The 22946-nt window shown below is 37.1% G+C and overlaps 1 protein-coding gene, 1 long non-coding RNA gene and 1 pseudogene across 3 annotated transcripts; 1 reads left to right on the top strand and 2 right to left on the bottom strand.

The window, feature by feature from the left end:
* Positions 1 to 7802: 7802 nt before the first annotated feature.
* LOC112199614 lies at positions 7803 to 9967 on the top strand (annotated as a pseudogene).
* Positions 9968 to 14159: 4192 nt separating this feature from the next.
* Positions 14160 to 16823, bottom strand: LOC112195920. Of its 2 annotated transcripts, XR_002934848.2 has the most exons (4): positions 16402 to 16823; positions 16267 to 16309; positions 14942 to 15174; positions 14160 to 14870 (listed from the first exon to the last, which is right to left on the bottom strand). It is a non-coding gene; the product is annotated as an uncharacterized LOC112195920 (long non-coding RNA). The 2 variants fall into 2 exon arrangements; XR_002934847.2 differs by having other exon boundaries at positions 14160 to 15174; positions 16402 to 16813.
* A 2782-nt stretch (positions 16824 to 19605) lies between these two features.
* Positions 19606 to 21563, bottom strand: LOC112200459 (very-long-chain 3-oxoacyl-CoA reductase 1). The gene is made up of 3 exons (XM_024341490.2): positions 20789 to 21563; positions 20286 to 20355; positions 19606 to 20157 (listed from the first exon to the last, which is right to left on the bottom strand). Exons 1-3 carry the CDS (start codon positions 21406 to 21408, stop codon positions 19885 to 19887), a joined length of 963 nt encoding a protein of 320 aa, XP_024197258.1. The 5' UTR covers positions 21409 to 21563; the 3' UTR covers positions 19606 to 19884.
* Positions 21564 to 22946: the final 1383 nt, after the last annotated feature.

The following is a 22946-nucleotide window of genomic DNA, read 5'->3' as shown; positions in this document are numbered from 1 at the left end:
TATGAATAAGCTAGGATCTGTATGAGAAAAATGAAAGCCTAGAGCTGGAAGAAAGTTAGTAAACTTTTCATTCCAAGCTCTAGGAGCTTGCTTCAAACCATAGAGTGATTTCTTCAACAAGCAAACATAATCAGGATGGATAGAGTCAATAAATCCTTGAGGCTGTTGCATATAAACTTCCTCTCTGAGATCACCATGCAAAAAGGCATTTTTAACATCCAACTGCCGTAATTCCCATTTATTCATAGCAGCAAGAGCAATCACAAGTCTAACTGTACTGTGTCTCACTACAGGGCTAAAAGTTTCATCATAGTCCAAGCCTTTCTCTTGACTATACCCCTGTGCAACTAATCTAGCTTTGTGCCTAGACACAGTGCCATCAAAATTCCTTTTAATCTTATATATCCATTTACTCCCTACAATGTTCTTACCTTTAGGTAATGGAACCAGAACCCAGGTACCTTGCTTCCGAAGCGCATCCATCTCCTCATTCATTGCCAAGTCCCAGTCAGGTGTACCAACTGCAGCTCTAAAGGACTTGGGCTCTATAGACTCGTGGATATCCAAAACAGAAGTAAAGCCACTAAAAAAGGCTAATTCATCAAGTAGATTCTGTTGAACCACACAGGAGAAGGCACAAAAGTCTGGAAATAATTTGTTCTTTACAATCTCATTCTTTGCTCTTGTCAGCATAGAGTGATTGTTATATGCCTGAGCATGATCTTCAACAAATTGCAACTCTTGAGGTAGGACTACACTAGCATTATTACTATCACTGTAGCTGGAGGAAATATCATCATTAATTGAATGGGAACCACCACTATCACTTCCACCATCTTCACTTAACACATTCACGTTTCCACCATCCACATTACTATTCACATCAGCATTCACATCACTATTCACAGCAGCATGCACATCACTATTCACAGCAGCATTCACACCACTATTCACAGCACTCACATTACTATTTACAGCAGCATGAGTCATCTCCCCCCCATCAGCCAAGGTAGGGGACCGTGCAGAAGGCTGAGAGGACTGGGCAAAAGGAAGCACCACATGCAATTGAGCTGGAGGAAGGACGGAAAGCAGATGTGATGGAAGAGAAGGAGAGCTGGCAGAGGGGGATGGCCTAGCAGGACTAGGGATAGATGGTGTTGGAGTAGAGGTTGACACAAGAGAAGCAACTGAAAAGGGGAACTGAGTCTCATCATGGATAACGTGTCTGCATAGCCAAAGTTTATTTTGCTCGATGCTGTAACAAAAAACACCTTTGTAACCAAGAGCATAGCCAAGAAAAACACATGTAGTTGTTCTAGGATCAAGTTTGTCATGGGAATATGGTCTAAGATAAGGATAACATGCTGAGCCAAAGATTTTGAGGGAGTGGATATCAGGTACAGATCCAAACAACTCAAAGTAAGGAGAATGCATGTTGAGAGATTTACAAGGCATTCTATTGATAAGAAAGGCTGCATGAGCAACAGCATGAAACCAAAATCGTTTAGGCAAGCTTGCTGCCATCATCAAAGTGATGCAAGTCTCTACAACATGTCGATTCTTCCTCTCAGCAACCCCATTTTGCTGAGGAGTGTGAGGACAAGTAATAAAGTGCAAAATCCCTTTGGTGTCTAGGAAATTCCTAAAAGCTTTGCTATTATACTCCCCACCTCCATCAGTTTGCAAGGATTGAATAGAACAATGAAACAGTGTTTGCACAAAGTTGAAGAACTTGACAAATGTGGAGAAAACATCTGATTTATTAATGAGAGGAAAAATCCATACAAACTTGGTATTATCATCAATGTAGGTGACATAGTACTTAAAGCCTTCCAAAGACAAACAAGGAGCAGCACCCCATACATCAGAATGAACTTTCTGAAATGGAACAACTGACCTAGAGACTGATTCAGTAAAAGGTAACCTATGCATCTTTCCACTAAGACAGGAAGAACAAATATGAGGACTAGAATCATTGCTAAACTGCACTTGAGAAAGTGATAGCATTTTAGCAGCAACATCAGAAGTAGGATGACCAAGTCTTTGATGCCAGAGAGAGGACTTGATAGCTGAACCAACAAAGGCAGTATGTGTATGTTGAGAGATAGAAGGAAATCTTGGACTTTTGAACAGAAACAGTCCTTCACCATTATTCTTTCCCTTGTATAACAGGTCCTTTGTTGCTTTGTCCTGTACACAAATGTCAATATCATCCATAATTATGTAGCAATGATTGTCTTTGCACAGTTTATTGAAGGACAGAAGGTTCACAGCAAGACCAGGCACATGTAAAACATTTTTAAGTCTAAAAGAGTGCTTGTCAGGTGTAATATCAGTAGAACCAATATGCTTTATATTCAAACCTGCACCATTGCCAATTGTGATGGAGTTGTGAGACTCATAGGGACGAGCAATGGTGAGATTCCTGAGATCAGAGGTCATGTGATGAGTTGCACCAGTGTCTCCAATCCAAATCTCACTATGTTGTGTTCCAGATGTGCTAGCACCAGAAGATTGTGCTGTCATAGCAGTCAAGGTAGCTGGAGGTTCAGCACCTTGATAGGCATAGTTGCTCCTGTGATGGCAATCCAGTGCTGCATGACCCTTTAGGCCACAAATTTGGCAAATTACCACAGACTGAGATGGATGATTAGGTGGAACATTACTTCTGTAAAAGCAATTAACTGCAGTGTGACCCTTTTTTCCACAAATCTGACACTCAGGTGAGGAACCAATATTGTTTCTATATTCACCATTGTTACCCTTGTAATCAGGAGAAGCAGGATTTTGGAAGCATTTGCTTGCAATGTGGCCTTTCTTGTGACAATAATCACACTCAGTATTTTGATAGCAGTTGCTAGCATTGTGACCTCTTTTACCACATATCTGACATTCAACACTGTTGTAACTCCTGAAACTTCCTCCAGTTTGATCATTCTCAGAAATGAGTTGCTTGCTAGTACTCCAATCAGCATGTCTTCCATTATTGTTATTCCACACACCTTTGCCTTTATCACTGCTAAATGATCTAGTGGAACCTTTATTTCTGTCATCAGCATTGAACCTGAATCCATTTCCTCGAGCTGCCATTGCAGTCATAGATCCTGTAGAGATGAACTGTGCTTCAATATCTCTTTCAGCAGCTAAAAGTTGAGCCCTGAAGTCCTTAAGTGAAATGGAGCTGTCACGAGCACGAATGACAGTCTTTATCATTGAGTACTCATCAGGCAAACCATTCAAGGTGACCACCACAATATCCTCATCTGCTATAGCCACTCCAACAGACTGCAACTGATCTCTGGCATGCTTAATACGAAGTAGGTACTTGTCAATTGAGTCAGCACCCTTCTTGATGGTCTGCAGGTCAGTTTTGAGCTGAATAATGTTGGCTCTTGAGACAGTAGAAAACCTTTCTTGCAAAGCTAGCCAGGCTTCACGAGATGAGCTACATCCAACAAAGATTTCCATGATATCATCATCAAGAGTGGCCATTAACAGACCAAGTAAGGCCTTGTCAGTCCTCTTCCATTGCTTATAAGCTTGAGTGATCTCATTAGTCACAGTCCCATCCTCAGTAAGAGCAAGACGAGGGGGACATGGATAGGTTCCATCAAAGAAGCCAAAAAGATCATTTCCTTCGAGAACGGACTGGAATTGAAAGCTCCACTTCACAAAATTTGTTTCACTCAAGCGAACAGTAATCATACTCAGCAGGGAGTTAACATCAGATTGTGTAATAGTCATGATGGCTGATAATGAGTCTACAGATTATCAAACTCTTTGATTAACCAAATATTGTCAAACTCGTATCTACTGCAGTATAATCTCACAAGAAACCAAGCTATAAACCTCGTTTTATCACAAATCTCACAATATCATATTCATCATAGTCTCACAAGCAATCAGGTTATCAATCTTGTCTTATCACAGATCTAACAATATTATACTCATCACAGCATGATTTTCCTTCAACAAATCTCTTTATCATCTCAGTTATATCTCAATCACTATCAATTTTACCAGATCCATATATCTCAAGGATTCAACATCATAGAATTAGTATAAATCTCACAAGAGAACGGAGATCCAAATCACAAGTCACAGATTGATATGAAAAGTTTAGATGAAGTCAAATCGCAGCACAACAAACCATTTCACAAGTGAAAACAAGTAATCGAAGTCAGAATCAAAACCTCAGAAGCAGAAAGCAAAGATCTAGGGTTTGGTTGAAGTACACAGTGAGCTTGACGAAGACGAAGAGCGAGCTGCATTAACAAGGAGTATCAGTAAGAGAAGCTCAGGATCAAGAGCCATAGCTTTGATACCATGATAACATCAAATCCATGGCCAACCTTACAAGCACAGTGAAGAGAGAAAGAGACGAAAATGGAAGAACAATCTGGAGCAAAATTCTTGAGAGTGTTTTCAGAAAAATGCAAAGTGTACCCAATTATTACAACAAACCCCTATTTATAGTAATACACCTACTTCACTTATTACAGACTGGAAAATATAGAAAATATCTAAAATCTCTGCGTCACATGCTTGACAGCTGGATGCCACACCATTGGTCAAGCTGACACTTCCATGCTGAGGCAACGTAATAGTTAACACCTACAACATACTTTTTTTTAATCGTCACCTGAAAGTTAGTTGTTTTACTAACTCCTCGAGTTAGCATAGTTATAATAGATATGATATATACGCATAGTCGAACAAACCTCTTTGGTAGGTATGTAACTAATAAAAACTATTATATGAATTGAATTCTTAGTAACATTTCATCGAATATATCGAGTATACCACAAAACAAAAAACCATAAACACTGTTCTCTACAATCTCAATCACATCAACATTTACTATTGATAGCAAGAATCAAATAACTTAACTATGTGGAAGAAGGTTTGTGAACCCAAAAAAAAAAAATATATGCAAATCCCTCTTCATATTTGGTTCATTTAAAGAAGCAATCAACCCATATCCTATGTGGTGATCCAGGACCACATAATAGTTATGTATAACTGTAGTGTTTGCTCAATAAATAATTATTTTTTAATTTTGGCCATATTGAATAATTTTGAATGTTGAGGATTTTTTGTACTATAATTTAGCAGACTCATTATTATCATTGATTGTTTTTACAATTGAAAATAAACTTTACAACATTAAGAAGTTTCTTTCTAACATCAAGGTAATTTAAACACACAATTTCTTTTTGAATGAATAAAATCTAAAAATTTATTGTACTAGGGACAATGAGTACAACCGTAAATGACGTTCATCCAATATTGAACTACACAATTTCAAATTTGTTTTTACCATAGAAATATAAACTTTATATTTGCGAACCTAATATAAAGAACATGATGACACTTCATTCATCATCTCGACTTGCACTTTGCTATATTCAAAAATCTCCCCACTAGCTACTAGCTAGTGTCTTGCATGTTGTGATTCCTTCATTGCAAACAATTGCAAAGTACCTTCATAGACCTATTTCAAAGGTAAAACTCTATTAGAATTTACATACATATATCCGGAATATATTATCTAAAGGACTAAATACTTGTTACTCCCTATACTTTTCTCCATAAAACAGTTTAGTCCAAAATTTTAAAATTAAACAAGTTAGTCCTTATTCTTTCAAATTCTCACACAACAGGTCCTAAAATGACTATTATACCCGTCACTTTTTTTTTGCCTCTCTCTGCTGTTTTTTATTTTTTCTGTCTCTCTGTCTCTCTGTCTCTGTCTGTCTGTCTGTCTCTCTCTCTCTCTCTCTCTCTGTCTCTCTGTCTCTCTCTCTCTCTGTCTCTCTCTCTCTCTGTCTCTGTCTCTCTGTCTCTGTCTCTGTCTCTGTCTCTGTCTCTCTCTCTCTCTCTCTCTCTCTCTCTCTCTCTCTCTCTCCACCCCTAATCTCTGAGCGGTGGCCTCTACATCCTTGAGCACCACCTCCACTTTTATCTCCACTACCATCTAGATCACCCAAACCGCCACCAAACTGAAATTTCTCACCAAACCCACCTTGAATTTCTTCAAGACCAAAAGCTTGAACACGTACCAAACCCACCACCAACCTCAGCCCCTCCGCCATTTCCACCACCCCAAAACTCACACCTCCACCATCAGGCCCACCCAGGTCACTTCCACCACCACCCACTTCACCAAAAAGCTTGGCAATTTCATCACCAACACTCATTCATTCCACCACCGCCATTTTCCACTGCCAAACCACTCGTCACCACCAATACCCAGATTCCCATTACCTAAAATTTCATCACTTTTTCCTCCAATTCTCTTCTTCTCTTGAATCAAATCATGGATCTGGCCTCAGAAAAACTTCAATTGCTCTCAATTTTTCCCTAATTTTCGCTCTCTCCTTGACAATCCTAGCCCACTCTCCTCGAACCGGCTCAGCCACGGCAGGTTCGGCTTGGTGTACAAGGCCACGCTCCCCTCAGGCCAATCCCTTGCTGTGAAAGTGATGGACTCTGAGGCTTCTCCACTGACCGTCGTGGCTAGAAACTGTTTCTGGTCATACAAGCTCATACTAAAACGGAGCTTTCAGGAGGCTTGCTGGACCGATGATTCACGGCGACGTGAAGCCCAGCAATGTGTTACTGGAATCAGATTTCAATGCTAAGATTGGGGATTTTGGGCTTGCGAGATTGGAAACAGAGGGCGAGTTGGATCAGGGAGATCAAGTGGTGGTGGTGGAGGAAGAAGATGAGGGAGAGACAGAGAAAAAAAAGATTCTTGAAGTGTTTGTGGTCGTTGGGGATGATAATGTTTCGATCTTGGAAGAGGAGAGCATGAGTTTAAGTGTGGTGACTAGTGGATTGGAAGATGGCCGGTCGTCGAATGAGTTTGAGATAATTTAGAGAGAAAGAGAGAGAGAAGCAGAAAAATAAATTAAAAAAGAGAGAAAAATTTAAAAAAAAAATTGAGGGGTATAATAGTCATTTTAGGACCTGTTGTGTGAGAATTTGAGAGAATAAGGACTAACATGTTTAATTTTTAAATTTTCGACTAAACTGTTTTATGGAGCAAAATAGAGGGAGTAACAAGTATTTAGTCTTTATCTAAATTATAGGTATATTAATTGTCAATACTATAGGTTATGGAAAGAAACAAACTATGATATAGAGTCACACAAGTAATTTAAAATTACAAAAACAGACCCCGTCTAAATCATAGGTATGACATATTAAAGCAATCTAAGTATTAGATAATTAAAAACAACAGTTCTATATATTTTGAAGGAATGAAACTAAGTTTTGTACCAGATTCATAGGTACGTGGAAACTTCTTATTGCTAAAAATCCACCCAATTAAAGCTTTATACAAAACTAAGGGGGGTATATTCAATTAGGAATCTATGGGATTGTTTTGTAATTTAAGAATCATTTAGAATCTCGTGGTATTTAATTAAGATTTTTAAAAATCTTTTAAAATCTTGTGGTATTCAATCCAGATTTTAAAAAGTCTTTTAAAATCTGATAGTATTAAAAAATCCAACAATTTTCAAAGATTTTATTAAATGATTGATTGTGTAGGATTCTAAGGTGCTTGGTATAAATACCAAACGCTATCAGAAATCCAATCTCTAGAGGTGAGATTTTGGTTTTTTTTTTCCTCTCATTCTTGAAACGGTAGAAGACGAACTGACCTAACCTCGACCTTTGCGTCAAACTGACCTAAACCTTCCTCGGAGATTACGAGCCTAACCGATTTCTACAAAGAGGTTGGTTCTTCAAGATTCAAATTTGTTGTTTCAATTTACTTGTAATTCATAAAATGAATTGAACTGAAATCTGGATTCGAGGAGATAGAGAGCCTAAACTTTTGGGAATTCAATTTGATATGGCTGAATTTGCACTCAGTAGTTTCTATGCACCTTATTGAGAGGAACCAAACTTACCAGCTTCCTGAAGGACCCTGCAACACCACGTCACCGGTAGCCGACCCGAGCCACCTTCCCAAAGGCCACCATATCTACTTCTTTGTCTCCAATTTCGAATCTTTTGTGCAAACGCTCGAGGTATGCATCCTTTTTCAGATTACCCTTTTGGATTTTGTATGGCTTGGAGTTTCATTTGATGTTTATTACTGTTTGATTTCATCTGTTTGGCCTCAACAAGAGTTGTAGTTTGTGTAGTTCACTGAGACCATAAGATAGGCAAAGATCCTTAAAAGATTAAAAAGATTTAAATTTTTTTGTTAAAGTGTCACAAAAAACCATGGCCAATGTCAGACCTTGTCCCAAATTATACTGATTAGTTTGTATCTTGGACATGAACAATTCTGTGTAATAAAATTGCAACTCTGGATCCTTAAGCCAGGAGCATCACAGACCAATCCATGCGCTGCTTAGGTACCATTCTATACTCAAGTGAAGTGAATTTATAAACCTATTATTGGCTATCAAAGGTCAATTGGATTCTTTGATCTAAACATTTCTCAGAGTTATCACTGCCTCCATATCAAATAACTGCAACTGTTTTATGGAAATGTGAGATTCCTTAGCTTCCCAGGGACTCTATATTATTTCACACATGATATGGTTGACTAATGACTCATAGTTTAGCTCAACATTCATAGCTGACCACTTGAATTTTGTATCTAATTGTTGCTGTTTAATTGTTTATGGTTGGAATTTTTGAAAGCATAGTTGGAAAGTTCATGTACCCCCTAAATTTTTACATCCAAACACCCAGATTAATTCATCTTTCAGATTGTTTCTCCCATATAGCTAGATAACTGCAAATAACAGTTTCCGACAAATTTGGTTATGTGGGTCAACCATGGTTCAAAACTGTGGCAAGTCGTTCATTAATCTAATCTTTCTTCTTCTATTCAACGAGAGTTGTCTGAGTCGGAATATGCTTGTGCAGGAGAAGGGAATCCAGTCTTTTCAGGTCATTTCCTAATGGCAAGGAGCATGTCTTTTTCTTTGATCAAGATAGTAAGCTTTTCTAATTCCAATGATTGTATGATGTTGGTTTCAAGGTTGAAACCTATATAATATAGCCATAATTTAAATTGATGCTCTTTATTTGAGGGGTGTTAGAATTTTGTATGTGTGCAGGCATTGTATATAAATAATGCCAACATGATCTGATGTGATTAGTTGAGAAGTTAAACACATTGCTGGATTGTATATCTGATTCTCAAGATGAATTGTCGTTCAGTAGATTTATTTGGAATGTAAACTTATTAGCTTGAAGGTGTATTGTAGGAAGAACAAGCTAACTTCCAACTTTTCCATAGTTGAATGAAGTAGATGGATATAAGGAGTTGCATAAAAGTTGTGGGCATTGAAAATGATAAGTCTTTCCTTCATGAAATTAGTCCTCCTTCCTTTTACTTGCACAAGAGTTGGAAGTCAGCATCCATTTCTTCCTTCATTCTAATGAGTTGCATATCCAATCCAACTTTGTGCATCATTGGAGCCGCCATAAAGATTTATAAATAATGGACTTTGTCAGTGTTTCTCTCATCACCCAGCCATACTATTATTAAGGGAAGTCCTTGTCTATTTTCATATGGGGAAGAGTACAACATCTTTGTTGTTGAAGATACTTTAATGTGCAGGCAATGGTTTGGAGGTTGCAAGTCAGTAAGCTCCATGGCAGCATAGAGGGTTGCTCGAAATGGTAAAGGAGATTTATATGAAGCAAACAATCAGTACACTTTCGTAGACAATAAGTTGCAAACCTTCATATATGCAGTTTGTAGTGATTCAGGTGTCATTGCATCTATGATGTTAAATATGTACACCTGTGTATGCTTTGCTAATCAGTTGATAGCCATCATAGACAAAATTTGTAGCATGTGTCTCTCAATTTGTTGTGACGACAAATTATATATGAACTCATGGCTAGAGAAGAGAACATTGTGTTTCCCTACTTTGTATAAAACTTAATTGGTCGAATGCATTGCCTTATGCAATCTGTTTGCTTTCTAGCTTGATCGGCTTAATTTTGATCATCACAGGTAAACTGAGCTAACTATATTGGCGATAAATCTAGTAACATGACTGCCCAGCTGGTTCTCAACTCTAGAGAATATGAGGGTTTTTTTTTTTTTTTTTCCAAATAATGGTTGGAAGTTGGCACTTATTACAAGTAGAGAGCTCTGGTATATAAGTAGTTGAGGACGAACCTAATATTTTTACTTACCAAAAAACACTTTTCTCTTCAGTTTTCACGTTCTCATGTAAGTAAGCTAGTCACAAGTAAGCCATTTGCAGAAAGCTTTTGATTCTATAATACTGATTCAAAAATGAGTCAGGAACAGCCAAGAAGGCCTTTGGAGGACATGAGCCTGTCAAATACGGCGACTTTATTTTGGTTTTTATTATATAATTGTTGTTAGGACAATCCATGGACTAATCTTGCTAATACAATACATTAAAATCTATTCAAATCTATATGGAATTAAAACAATCCATAGATTCTACAAAATCTACAAGAATCCACGGATTATAATAAGTCAGGCAAAATCATTTAAACTCTGGATTTAATACACCCCCCTAAGAGATTAACGAAGATATTATACTAAATAAATTTGATGAATAGGTAATTTGAATTAAGAATAGGTACATGTGAAAGAGAGTCTCTAACCCATAATTAAGAAAATGATGAAATTTATCTCATGAATAGGTCGTTTGAAATCATAGGCAACTTTGTGAAAGGTCTCCACCCAAAGAAAAAATGACGAATGAATTCACTAGATCCTATTTATATAGGAAAAAATATACCAAAAGTTCATTATTATATGATAGGATTAAATTCAGTTTACTCCCCTGAACTTTAGGCCTAAAATCAGATTGGTCTCTCTTTCTGAAAATCGATTACGGTGGTCCCTATACTCTCAAATGACATCATCCGAGTCCAAAATCTGAATTTGGCTCGAAACATGACGTTAGCTCCTGAGTTGGAGCCGACATGGGGGCCCACAATGAGGGCAAAATGAACATTTTAAATTTTTCTAATTTTTTCCCTCTTTTTTTAAAATTTTTTTTCTCTATATTCTCTCTCTCTTTCCCCGATCTGCTCTCTCTCTCTCTCTCTCTCTCTCTCTCTCTCTCTCTCTGTGAAGCGGCCATGGAAGTAAATAGAGCTTCCAAGCGACCTCTGGGCATCCGCACCAGCGGCCAATCCCAGATCCAGCTCCAGAGCACCCGCTCTGTCGGGTCACTAACAACTTCCTCACTAGCTCTGAGTCAGACCAGAAAAGACCCAGACCCATTGATTATTCTGACGACAACGACGTCGTCTCCCCCGAAACCTCCATGTCCGCCGCCTCCTTCACCGACACCTCCGTCTTCCAAGAACTCCTTAAGCAATTCCTCTGTCTTCTCTCACTCTCCTCCTCCTCTCTTTCTCCTCCGCCGCCTCTCCGTCCACTCCTTCGACGACTCATCGTCTGCGACCAAACCAGACGAATTGATCGAAAATGGTAGCGTTTCGGCCCCTGAGGCTAAAATTGATGCCGAAAGTGCAAAGCTACGACGGACAAGAACTATCTGAGCGGCGAGTTTCAGTTTCAGGAGGTGAGCCTCTGGAAGAGCTTCGTCGTCAAGCTTCGGATGCTCATTGCTTATCCTTGGGAGAGGGTCAAGAAAGGAAGTGTCTTGACCATGACATTGCGCTGCGAGGTTTTGATCCATTCTCACATTTTGCTTTTGATTTTGTGTATTTACAGTGTTCGGTGTTGAATTTGAAAGAGCTGTGATTTTTGGTTTTCCAGATAGCTGATAAGTTAAAGAGCTGATTCTCTAGTGGATTATCGCTGCCTCAAATTTGTGAGAATTTTGTGAAAGCAGCATATGATCCTCGAATTGCTGGTTGGGGTATAGTGGAAGATGTTGTGAATTGTGATTATGGGTTTCGAACTTCAATTTGTGTTTGAAGATGTGCATTTGAGCTTATATGGATTGTGATTATGGGTTTGTAATACTACTAGGCAGGTGATCACTCTGTGACATTTGGTTTTCTTTGTAATATGATATCAATGTTGTGTTTAGATGTGGAAATTGAGTGATACAGTTATGGGAATTGATAAGACTTCTTTGACGATGGTTGGTTTTTGATGGGTTCGGAAGAAGGAGGAGGAGGAGGAGGAGGAGGAAAGGGCAATGGAGGTTTAGAAGAAAACGAAGACATCTTCTTCTTCTTCTTTTTTTTTTTTTTTTTTGTTTTAAAAATCATTTTATTGTGAAAATGTCCATTTTGCTCTTCTTGTGGGTTGAAAAAAGGGAAAAGTGGGCCCCCATGTCGGCTCCAACTCAGCAGTTGACATCATGTTTCGAGCCAAATTCAGATTTTGGACTCGGGTGATATCATTTGAGAGTATAGGGACCATCGTAATCGATTTTCAGAAAGAGGGACCAATCTGATTTTAGGCCTAAAGTTCAGGGGAGTAAACTGAATTTAATCCTATATGATAATAATGAGATTTCTGTAAACATCTAAAATTAAGGACTAATAAAAACCTAAAATTAAGGTAATACCAACGATGACGTCAATCAGGCTCCATAACACTTGCTAGATGATTTTGACTTATTAGTGGCAACTTATGTAATATTGAAAAAAAATGAGGATATAATGTATCCTAGTTGACATATTTTGGGTATATATTGAAAACAAAATATAGGTGGATTTTTCCTACTATTTCTTATGAAAATTGGGTGTATAATGAATATCCCCATACTAAAGAGGTATTGGGAAAAACCAAGAAAATTAGATATAAACCCAATATTCTAAAGAGGTATTGGGAAAAACTCATACATATTTTCTTATCAATCTACACCCAATCCATGTAGGCAAACCTTCCTTGTAGAGTGTTGATGTATAATTAATATTTTTTCATGTTGTCCTATATGCTTGATTTCCCTTGAGGTTACCCTTAGGGTACGTAGTTCCACGTAGGCAAAACCTTCCTTTGTAGAGTGTTGATGTATAATTAATATTTTTTTCATATTTTCCTATATGCCTGATTTACCCTTAGGGTAGTGAAAAATAATATGAAATGATAAGTGATTATTAATTTTAGCATTTACTCTTTGAACATGTAACTAATAAATGACATAAGTATGAAGTATCTTTTTTTGAAGGTAGTATGAGGTATCTAAAACTAAATACCTTTTGACAAGGCCGGTATTGAAAAAAAACACATATTAGAAAACAACTTACCTAATAGCCATGACATTAGATAACATATCTCTAGAACAAATAACCAATAAATGACATAGGTATGAGGTATCTAAAACTATATACCTTTTGACAAGGTATTGAAAAAAAAAATCATGGTATAAAACAACTTATCTCATAGCCATGACATTAGATAACATACCTGTACGTAGAACATATAACCAATAAATGACATAGGTATGAGGCATCTAAAACTTTATACCTTTTGACAAGGTATTGAAAAAAACTCATGGCATAAAACAACTTACCTCATACCCATGAACATCGCTAAATGTCATACATTTGGAATCAATAACCAATGAAACTCATAGTACAAAGAAAAAACCAGTAGACATTAAAGTTTTAGAATTTGAAAGTCATACCTACTAAATTTTTTTTAATTGTCACTTGAAAGTTAGGTGTTTTACCCAACTCCTCAAGTTATCATGGGTATAATAGGTATGGTATAGACTATAGACGTGTAGTCGAACAAATCTAGATACAAACTAAATCCTCGACAACATTTCATCGAATATATTAAGTGCACCGCAAAAAAAAAAAAAAAAAAAGTAGGTAACCAATGAAACTCATAGCATAAAAAAAATAAAAATGAAAACCAGTAGGTATTAAAGTTTTATAACTTGAAAGTCTACCTACAACATATTTTTTTTTTAATCGTCACCTGAAAGTTAGGTGTTTTACTAACTCCTTGAGTTAGCATAGTTATAATAGGTATGGTATATATGCATAGTCGAACAAACCTCTTTGGTAGTTATGCAACTAATAAAAACTATTATATGAACTGAATTCTTAATAACAATTCATTGAATATATAGAGTGTTGAGATAAAAAAAATATAATAAATAAATAATTATAAACAATGAACTTATGAGGCCAAAGAAGAGCAAAATTCCGTAATGACGTGCCACACTTTGCTGGTGGCTTTCTTTATTATACAAGACAAGATAAAGTTCCAGCCAAATAATGAAAAAATAAAGAATAGGAGTAGCAGGAGAACGTCTCAATCAAAGATAAGGACAGTTTATCTGCAAGAGCCTTGAAGAAAGGAGACTCTAGCTATTTCATTCCGTGTGGAAGTCAACAACATCCACGTTAAACTCTCCATCAGTCCACTATATAAAGCTAGCAATAGTGACACGGGGAGGGGATAGAAAAAGAAGAAGAGAGCGGAGGCCCTGCTGCAAGCAAGAAGAACTCAACAGCGTGCTTTTATCACAAAGGTTGAGACTCCCTCTCTTCCATGATCTTCACTTTCTTTTGTGTTCACAGGTTTGTCAGGATGTCATGAAAAAGGAAAAACATGCCGGAGCAGCGTCTCCGATGACCATGCCGGGCAGCGTCCCGATGAACCATGCCGGGCAGCGTCCCGATGAACCATGCCGGGCAGCGTCCCGATGACCATGCCGGGCAGCGTCCCGATGACCATGCCGGGCAGCGTCCCGATGACCATGCCGGGCAGCGTCCCGATGACTCATGCCGGGCAGCGTCCCGATGAATATACCGGAGCAACGTCTCTGATGGTCTACAAACAGAACAATCCCTCAAAATTAAAAAGTACCTGCCTTTTGAAACACCAGCACGAGCAATCTCCCTTCCTCCCTTCCTCTCTTTTTCAAACCACCATACCACATAGCCTGTCTCCAAATTCCATGCTTGCTTCCCAAGAGCACCAACTCAGATAACACCCGAAAAAAATAAACAAAGTCTAAATAGTCAGACTCACCCTCAAATTGAAACTCTGGAGTCTGGACTGCAGTTGCTGTCCTTGCCTTTATACGTGCACAACAGGGTTTAACAAATTCAAAATCCTTAAAGTTGCAGCAATGGGAGTTGACAAAGCACAAAGAAGTTGTTTTTGGTGCAAAGAAACTAAAAGAGAAGGGCGGAAGACCGTTGAAATCAAAAGTCTGGAACTCTGAAATTTATGACACCACAGCTTCTGTACTTGTTTTGTACCTGCATAAAAATAATAATAAGGTCTTGTCAAGTTAACAAAGGCCTTGAAATCGCAGCACTTGGTAATACAAATGAAAGGCAGCGTCTTCATTGAAGATATGAGATCAAATCGATTACAGAAGTTACCAAAGTACAAAGCAAAAGATACAAAAGAAAAGAAAGCGATAATGATGTTCTGGTGGCATTTGCAGAGGAGAGAGTTCCATCAAATTGCACAAGTATAACGAGACTAACAAAAGCAAGTGACAAGCATGTGTTTGTGGGTGCAGCGTCTCAAGATGCAGAATAAAGAGAAAAAAAAGAAAAGTTGAAAGCCTAGTACACAAGACAATTTGACCCTATTTGTCAAAGATGTTTTGAAGTGCAGGGGATATGTTAAAGCCACTTTCAACTTATTCCAAAAGGCTGCAGCGAGTTCTGATGCAAGTAAACGAAGTGGTGCCGACATGAAAACTGAAGAAGTCTTTGGCGGTGGCATCTTTGTGTCTAGCATGAAATCTTGATCTAAATGGGCCAACATCATCAAAACCATTCCAGAGATTGACAGAAGCACAAAGCAATATATATATATATATATATATATATATATATATATATATATATATAAAGAAAGAAGAAGAGGAATGAATGTTATGGTAGTGTTGCAGACTAAGAGATTAAATTAATTAAGTTATGCATAAGACAAAAGAAGCTTAATTAACAAGGTGCCCAAGTGTTGGTCAATAAAGCAATTCCAGAACTTCACAAAAGCACAAAGCAATATATAAAACAAAAAGTGTGTTCTGGTAATATTGCAGACCATGTGGGGAGGTTTAATTAAGCTATGCACAATTCAAAAAGCTTAATTAACAATGATATGAGACAACCAAGTTACAAACTTGGTGAGGTGCCGTCATAGAAAAAAGAAGAATAGTCTGGCATTGGTTTTATAATCAAGATTGAAGAGTCAAAGAAAGCTTGACGGTGGCTCCAGTTTGAGCATGCAGGTTTCAATCAATTGAAATCAATGTAAATAAGACAATTGCAGAAATTGACAAAAGCAAAAAACAAAAAGAAAGAGAAGAAAGTGAGTATTCTGATGACAAAACCTACTCTCAATGTCAGCAATAGTCTATGTGTGTCTTCCTTATAGCACCTGCGGGAAAGAAAAAAAAAGAGGAAAAGGAAGAGAATTAATTGAAGCTCGTCAGTGGAAACAAAGGATTTCTCTTTGGCTCAGACACGTACCTGGAGTCAGAGACAGGAGCCTCGCCTTCAATGCAAACAACGCACTTTTGCCTTGTTTGAACTCACCGCGATCAAATTTCAACACCAGAAAACAACATTCAAAGCCCAGAGTCACCGATGAAGAGAATCAAGAAGAAAATTTCAGTTTTGTTGTACACAGATCAAACCAAGGAGTAAAATAAAGAACAAAATCCTCACCCAATTTGTGTGCAGAAATCTCAATTGCAGGCTCTGAAATCCTTTCTGGATAAGAATATAGTTGCGGCCCATCTTCAATTCCATGGCCAAATTGATTGCTGTCTCCAAATCCAACCCTGATTCGACTTGGCAAAAATGATGAAACAAGCTCGTGTTCATCGGTTTTTGTTGGACAGTGGAAATGGAAGTAAAGCAGCTGTGAGAAAAAGAAAACAAAAAGAATAAGTGAAAAAAATAGCAGCAGAGCATGTGTGAGGCTTTGGGCCTCTAAGAAGTCTTTGTTGGGTGTCCATATCAAAATTCGATGCCCAAAATAAAAGCTTGAAGCATGCCTCCGAATTCTATACAAGAATAATTGAGGCTCGGAGTCCACTCGTCACATTGAAAGTCCTCGTATTAAATTTGGGGCCAAGAAAGCTTCACAGATCGAGGAACATGACTCGCGAGGATACAAAAGAAGCCCATGATCAAATTTGGGCCCGTTGGAAGAATTCGGGAAAGCATGACGCTATGGGTTCCATTTCCGAATACCCAAGCTTTGGTTTCGTAAAAAATGCTCCGGAACCTAAAAAATATCCTTTTGGTACAAAACCAAGAAAAAAAAAACTCCCAAATTTCCAAAAAAATATGAACTACAATGGTTTGATCCCTTCACAGGGTATGTAGGCAATCTGGATTTAAATCTGGATGCAACCACAACGTAAACCGAATCCCTGGTTCTTTTAAAACCAAATTCACCCAAACACCTAACCAGAATTATTTCGATAGGTCATCCACCTGTTGAAACTCTAAAGCCATGAAAACTTGAACTACGAGTGGCTTGATCCCTTCCGGGGTACGTAGGCAACCTGTAAAACAACCCAGGTGCAGCCGCAATTGTTCACAAACACACACATCTCCATATGTTAACTTTGTACTTGGAATCAAAGGGTTTTCCCTTAAAGTGAGGGATTGTAATTAAGAGATTATTGTTTATCTTGAATGGGTCGAACCTGACATAATAAAAGCTCTCTTTTGTCAAATAAGATAGAGCGAAATTGTGTTGGGTATATTATTTTACAATTTTTGCTCAACATAGAGTACAAGACAAAAAAAAAAAAAAAACATAAACACTGTTCTCTACAATCTCAATCACATCAATATTTACTATTGATAGCAAGAATCAAATAACTTAACTATGTGGAAGAAGGTTTGTGAACCCAAAAAAAATATATATGCAAATGTCTCTTCATATTTGGTTCATTTAAAGAAGCAATCAACCCATTTGAATTTAAAAAAAAATAGACCACATTGCATGATTCTAGCAATATTGATGACAATATAAAAGTTAAGGATTACAAAACCTACAATTAAAATAATAATGCAAAGAGCTTTAATCATGGAATACATAACGTTATTTTTTTGTCAACAGGTAGATTAGCGTGGGTTAATAATTTTCTTCAATGTTGAAGGAAAAAAAGGTTGTATTATTTATCTTACAGAATTACTTTTGGGTGTAAATTGAAAAGAAATAACGGATGAGTTTTATCTAACATTCTTATAAAAATTGGGCCTATAATGAATTGCCCTTAAAAAAAAAAAAAGACATATGAGGGCAGAGGGAAGACATAAACCTCACCTCAGAAAAGCAAGAAAAACAAAATACAAAAAAGTGAACCGCATTTCTACAAACCTGTCTTACATAAATCTTATCCTAAACAAGCTAGAAAAATGACAATGGTGTTCACCTGGTCAATTGCTGACCAAAAAATTTATGCTCAATTACCCTTAGATTTACAAGGGTGGAAAACAAAACACCTCAACTTAATAATAATTCTCTCTATCATTAGATTTACATCCAAGGATGATTGAGCATTATTTTCTTGGTGATCAATAACTGACTAGGTGAGCACTTTCAAGAAAAATGAATACAAAAGAGTGAAGCTCATCTCTATAAACCTGTTGTAGATACCACCATTAGTATGAAGAAACAACTATGTCACCAAAATATGTAACACCTTCTTTGGGGGGCCCACAAACCATGGTGGGACCCAACAACAATATGCATCCGGTAGCCCGATGTCCAAGCTACGCCGTAGTAGTCGGAAGTGCTCAAGAGTTTGCCGGGAAGCCAACTTCCCAACCATGACAACTTGCATGCACAACATACTTTGAAGACTAGAAGTGGAACTCTTTGTCCCACATTGAAGAAAATGTAAAGAAGAGTGGCTCCCTTCCTCATAAAAGGGACCACTTCTCCCACTTAAACATCACTCCATTACAACTCTTGTAATTCATGTGGGGACGCAAGGCCCAAATTATATATATAGTGCAATATTAAAGTGGACGTAGTCTCCCGCTGAGGCGGGAAACGAACTACTATACATCATGTCACCATATTTCTTGTAGTGTACCCAGTATTATTTGTTTTATTAAGATTGGTATCCATAGTACACAAGGTAGGAAAACATGTTGGCTGAGACAATGCAAAGTATGTAATTTGATGAATGCCACATTATATTTTGATTGTTCTGAGATTATTGAGGAAAAATGCACTTATGATCAAAGATTTGAGAACTTATTATTGTACTTCCATGTTGTAATGACAATGTATTGTGAACATTAATACGAATGGTAGCACAATTGAAATGCTATTAAATAATGAACTATAGCATTCAAGCAAATTAACGCTATGGATTGTCTAAGCATAGCGGTTCACTAAATGCTATGGAAAGTTTAATAATAGTGTTTTTAAAGTGCTATTGAAGCCTATACGTACAGTAGCGCTTCTACAACGCTATAGATGTTGAACTTTTCATAGCGTTGGCCGAAACGCTATAATAGACCCTAGATCTATTATAGCTTCGGCAAACATAGCGTTTACTAAAATGCTATGGTATCCTACAATAGCGTTTTTTGAGCGCTATAAATGAAAGTTTATGGTGTAGTGGTGGAAATCAATGAGTTTCTTTATTACCCTGAAAATGTATAGAAAATTAGAAAGAATGAATCTCTTTAGCAGAATAGTAGGAAGATTTACTTTCTCTCACCTTTTTCCATCACCTTGTACTTGAAACTAATGAATTACAGGAATAATAAATAATAACATATGGGAAACTTTGGAGGAATATAAGGTACTCATTTCCTCAATAATAGCACTGGCCAAATGATCAAATCAAAGACAACCCTTTTGTAGGCTGGAATAGACAGTGAAAAGTTCCAAATACTAATACAACCTCAGAGAGGTCCTGAGCACAACATGATCGATCAAATACTTATACATGCATCTCACAGTACATTTTCTGGTTAATTACTGCATCTTTTTACTGTGACGCACTCCTTCATTTGGCCGCTCTTTCTGATCCCTCTGCAGATCCAAAACGTGATGGCATTAACTAATGCATCAGGAGCTGCATGTACTATGGACCACTCCACTGAATGCAACCAGTAGGGATTACATAGATGCTCATAACCAATACATCGAATGCTTGCTTTCGTGAATCTCTCCAGTGTTGCCACTACCAAGGGAACCGACTTCTTCAAATCCTCTGTCATCTTCGTCGCCACGAAATGAGGCACCTACGAGCATTATTGGTTCAAGCATATTGAACTATCAATGACGACCAATAGGATTAATATCTCCAGAAAGCAAAGAACAAATTTTAAGAACAAGAATATGTTTTAAACCAAAGTGTAGGAGTAAAAACCTGACACTGAATATCAATTCCATGCTGCTTGTATTCCAAATTAATGCATCTTGCGAAAATTTTAATGTACCTGTATCATACGTTTATAAGTTTATAACTCATTAGGGAAGGGGGGGGGGGTATGTGTGCGGGGGTGTGCGTGTGTGTGTGCATACACAAGTGCTCTGGAGTCTAGAGTATGTGTACAGTTCGGTTCACTGTGTATTATGATTTATAAAGCTAATCATTTTTCTAAACTCTTAGGTTCAATTATCCATAAATTAGTTAGCTTCCTATGACTAAATGTCTTTCTTAAATTTCAAATATCATTTTTGTCCCATTACAAAACAATATAATAAGAATCTTGGTTTATCCTTTCACTGAAAATTCAATGAAGGGATAATTCCCACCACAAATTCCCTCAAATAGAATCCATCTTTCACATTGATAGTCCAAACTCCAAATTCAACATCAGAAAGAAAAGTAAATACGAAGAATTTAGTGTTTTAACTTAAATAACTCACAATTTGGTAGCAGCATATAGTGTGTAGAGGGGCAGAGAAGGGTGCTTGGAGGAAGCAGAGCCGATATTGACAATTGCTCCTTTCTTCTTCTTGAGCATTCCTGGAAGCACTGCCCTAGTCACCCAAGTTGGGGCTTCCATGTTCACCTTTAACATGTTCTCCATCAGCTCCGAATCAACCTCATGAAAGAACCTTGCAAAAGGGTAAGACATCCCTGCATTATTAATCAAAATGCCAACATCAAGACCTTTGATTCCTTCCTTTATGGTCCTAGCTATTTCCTTCCCACTAGCTTTGGACAAGTCGACGACAATGCTCTTAATTTCCACTTGTTTATGACTGTATTTCTCGCGGATTTCATTGGAGGTAGCTTCGAGCTTCAAAGGGTTTCGACCAACCAAGACGATGTTGAGACCCTTCGAAGCCAGTTCAAAGGCAAGGGCTTTGCCAATTCCATCAGTGGAGCCAGTGATGATTGCCCAAGATCCATACTCCTTGAGATTCTTGGGGGATCTCAGAAACATGACCCACACCCATCTCAAAAAATTGACCAAAGCTTTACAAACAGAGATGAAGCCTAGACAACTTGCTGTGACGATGAAAGCTTCTTGCAATTCCATTGCCAATATTATTGAATCAGTTATCAGCTGCAAAGCAATTCGGTAAGTAGGGTCTGTTTCTCAAAAGAGAATTGACTAGCTACAAGTATATCTTCTTTTTTTTGGTGCAATGAAGTTCAAGCAAGTTTTCACTGTGAATAACAAGTGAACTGAAGTAGAAGATTTTTCACTAAAAGAAGCATGTTGGCACGTAGAAAAGGACTTCTTCATCATGTATGTAATTAAGACACCACCGATTATTAGTTGAGAAAATTAAGAAGAGGGCCGGACTTCTTTATCGTGTATGATAATTAAGAGACCACCGATTGTCAGTTGAGAAAAGTAAGGAGTACGTAGTTAGTAGTTGTAGGGACTAAGAGCATCTCCAACAGTGATAGCTATCTTGATAGCTAAAAGTAGCTAAAATTGGAATATAGCTAGTTGAATATTGAGTTATGCTCCAGCAAATACCTAAATCTCAAGTTAAATTTAACTTTTAGTTAAATTCTCTCTCCTCTCTAGCTAAATATAGCTAGGTCTTTTAGCTAAAGCTAAATTTAGCTTTTGTTTAGCTAGTCTGCTGGAGATCAAACTTAGTCTAAAACTAGTTAAATTTCAAATTTTTTTTGAAATAAGTATTCTGTTGGAGATGCTCTAAGGATCGAGAGTATATCTCTAATCAATAGGTGTTTTAAAATTTTAACACCGGTTAATAAAAGTAAAAATAGATGAATCACATTTTAGTGTACCACTTATAACCCACTTTATGTGACAATATATGTGACATAAAGTAGACTTTAGGTGGTACACCAAAACGTGATACACTTAGCATCATATGCGGTAGAAAGACTTGGGAGGTAATACATAGATATGATAATTTGACCATTCGTTAACCGAAAAACTAAAAGATGTTCGATTTGGTTCGGTTTAAATCTAGTTTTATATATTTTTGCTTCGACGCAAGGTAAAATGTCGTAATTAAGTCATGAATCTGTGTATTGTATCTTACTAGCAGAGAGCTCACACCCCATATAAGTGGGAGAAAAGTAAATAAAATTTGGAAAATAGTCAGTAGTTTTTGTGAAGAATGTGTTAAATTTTTTTCTTATTTTTTCTTTGGGTGCGGCTATTGACACCTTACTATTTTCTTTGTTCACCCTACTTGCTCATTACACCCTACGTTTTAATTTCAATTATTAAATTTACTTATCTAACCCATTTTCTTTCCAGAAATATCCTTATATAACATATCCAATTAAAAAAGAATTTTTTTTTTAACGAAATCTCTCATTAAATTTTTTTTTATCACATCAACAACTAGTTGTTTTTGTGAGTCGAACTTACAACCTTCCACTCACAATCTCTAATTTAATTTGTATTAATAAAAGTTATAATATATTAAAGTTTTCTGATAAAATCATAATCTGATTTACTTTTATTTTTCTAATTTTTTTCTTTCAGTTTCAATGTTTGTCTATTTCAATCTGTGTCAAAAGATTAGTAAGTTAACAACTATGACAAATGAAGAAGAGATTGATTTTTTTTCCGTGTTTTCTATT

Source organism: Rosa chinensis, chromosome 4 (genome assembly GCF_002994745.2).
Source record: "Rosa chinensis cultivar Old Blush chromosome 4, RchiOBHm-V2, whole genome shotgun sequence".
Lineage (NCBI taxonomy): Eukaryota > Viridiplantae > Streptophyta > Magnoliopsida > Rosales > Rosaceae > Rosa > Rosa chinensis.
Note: the sequence above shows the minus strand (reverse complement) of the source record. Positions and strands in the feature narration are given on the sequence as shown.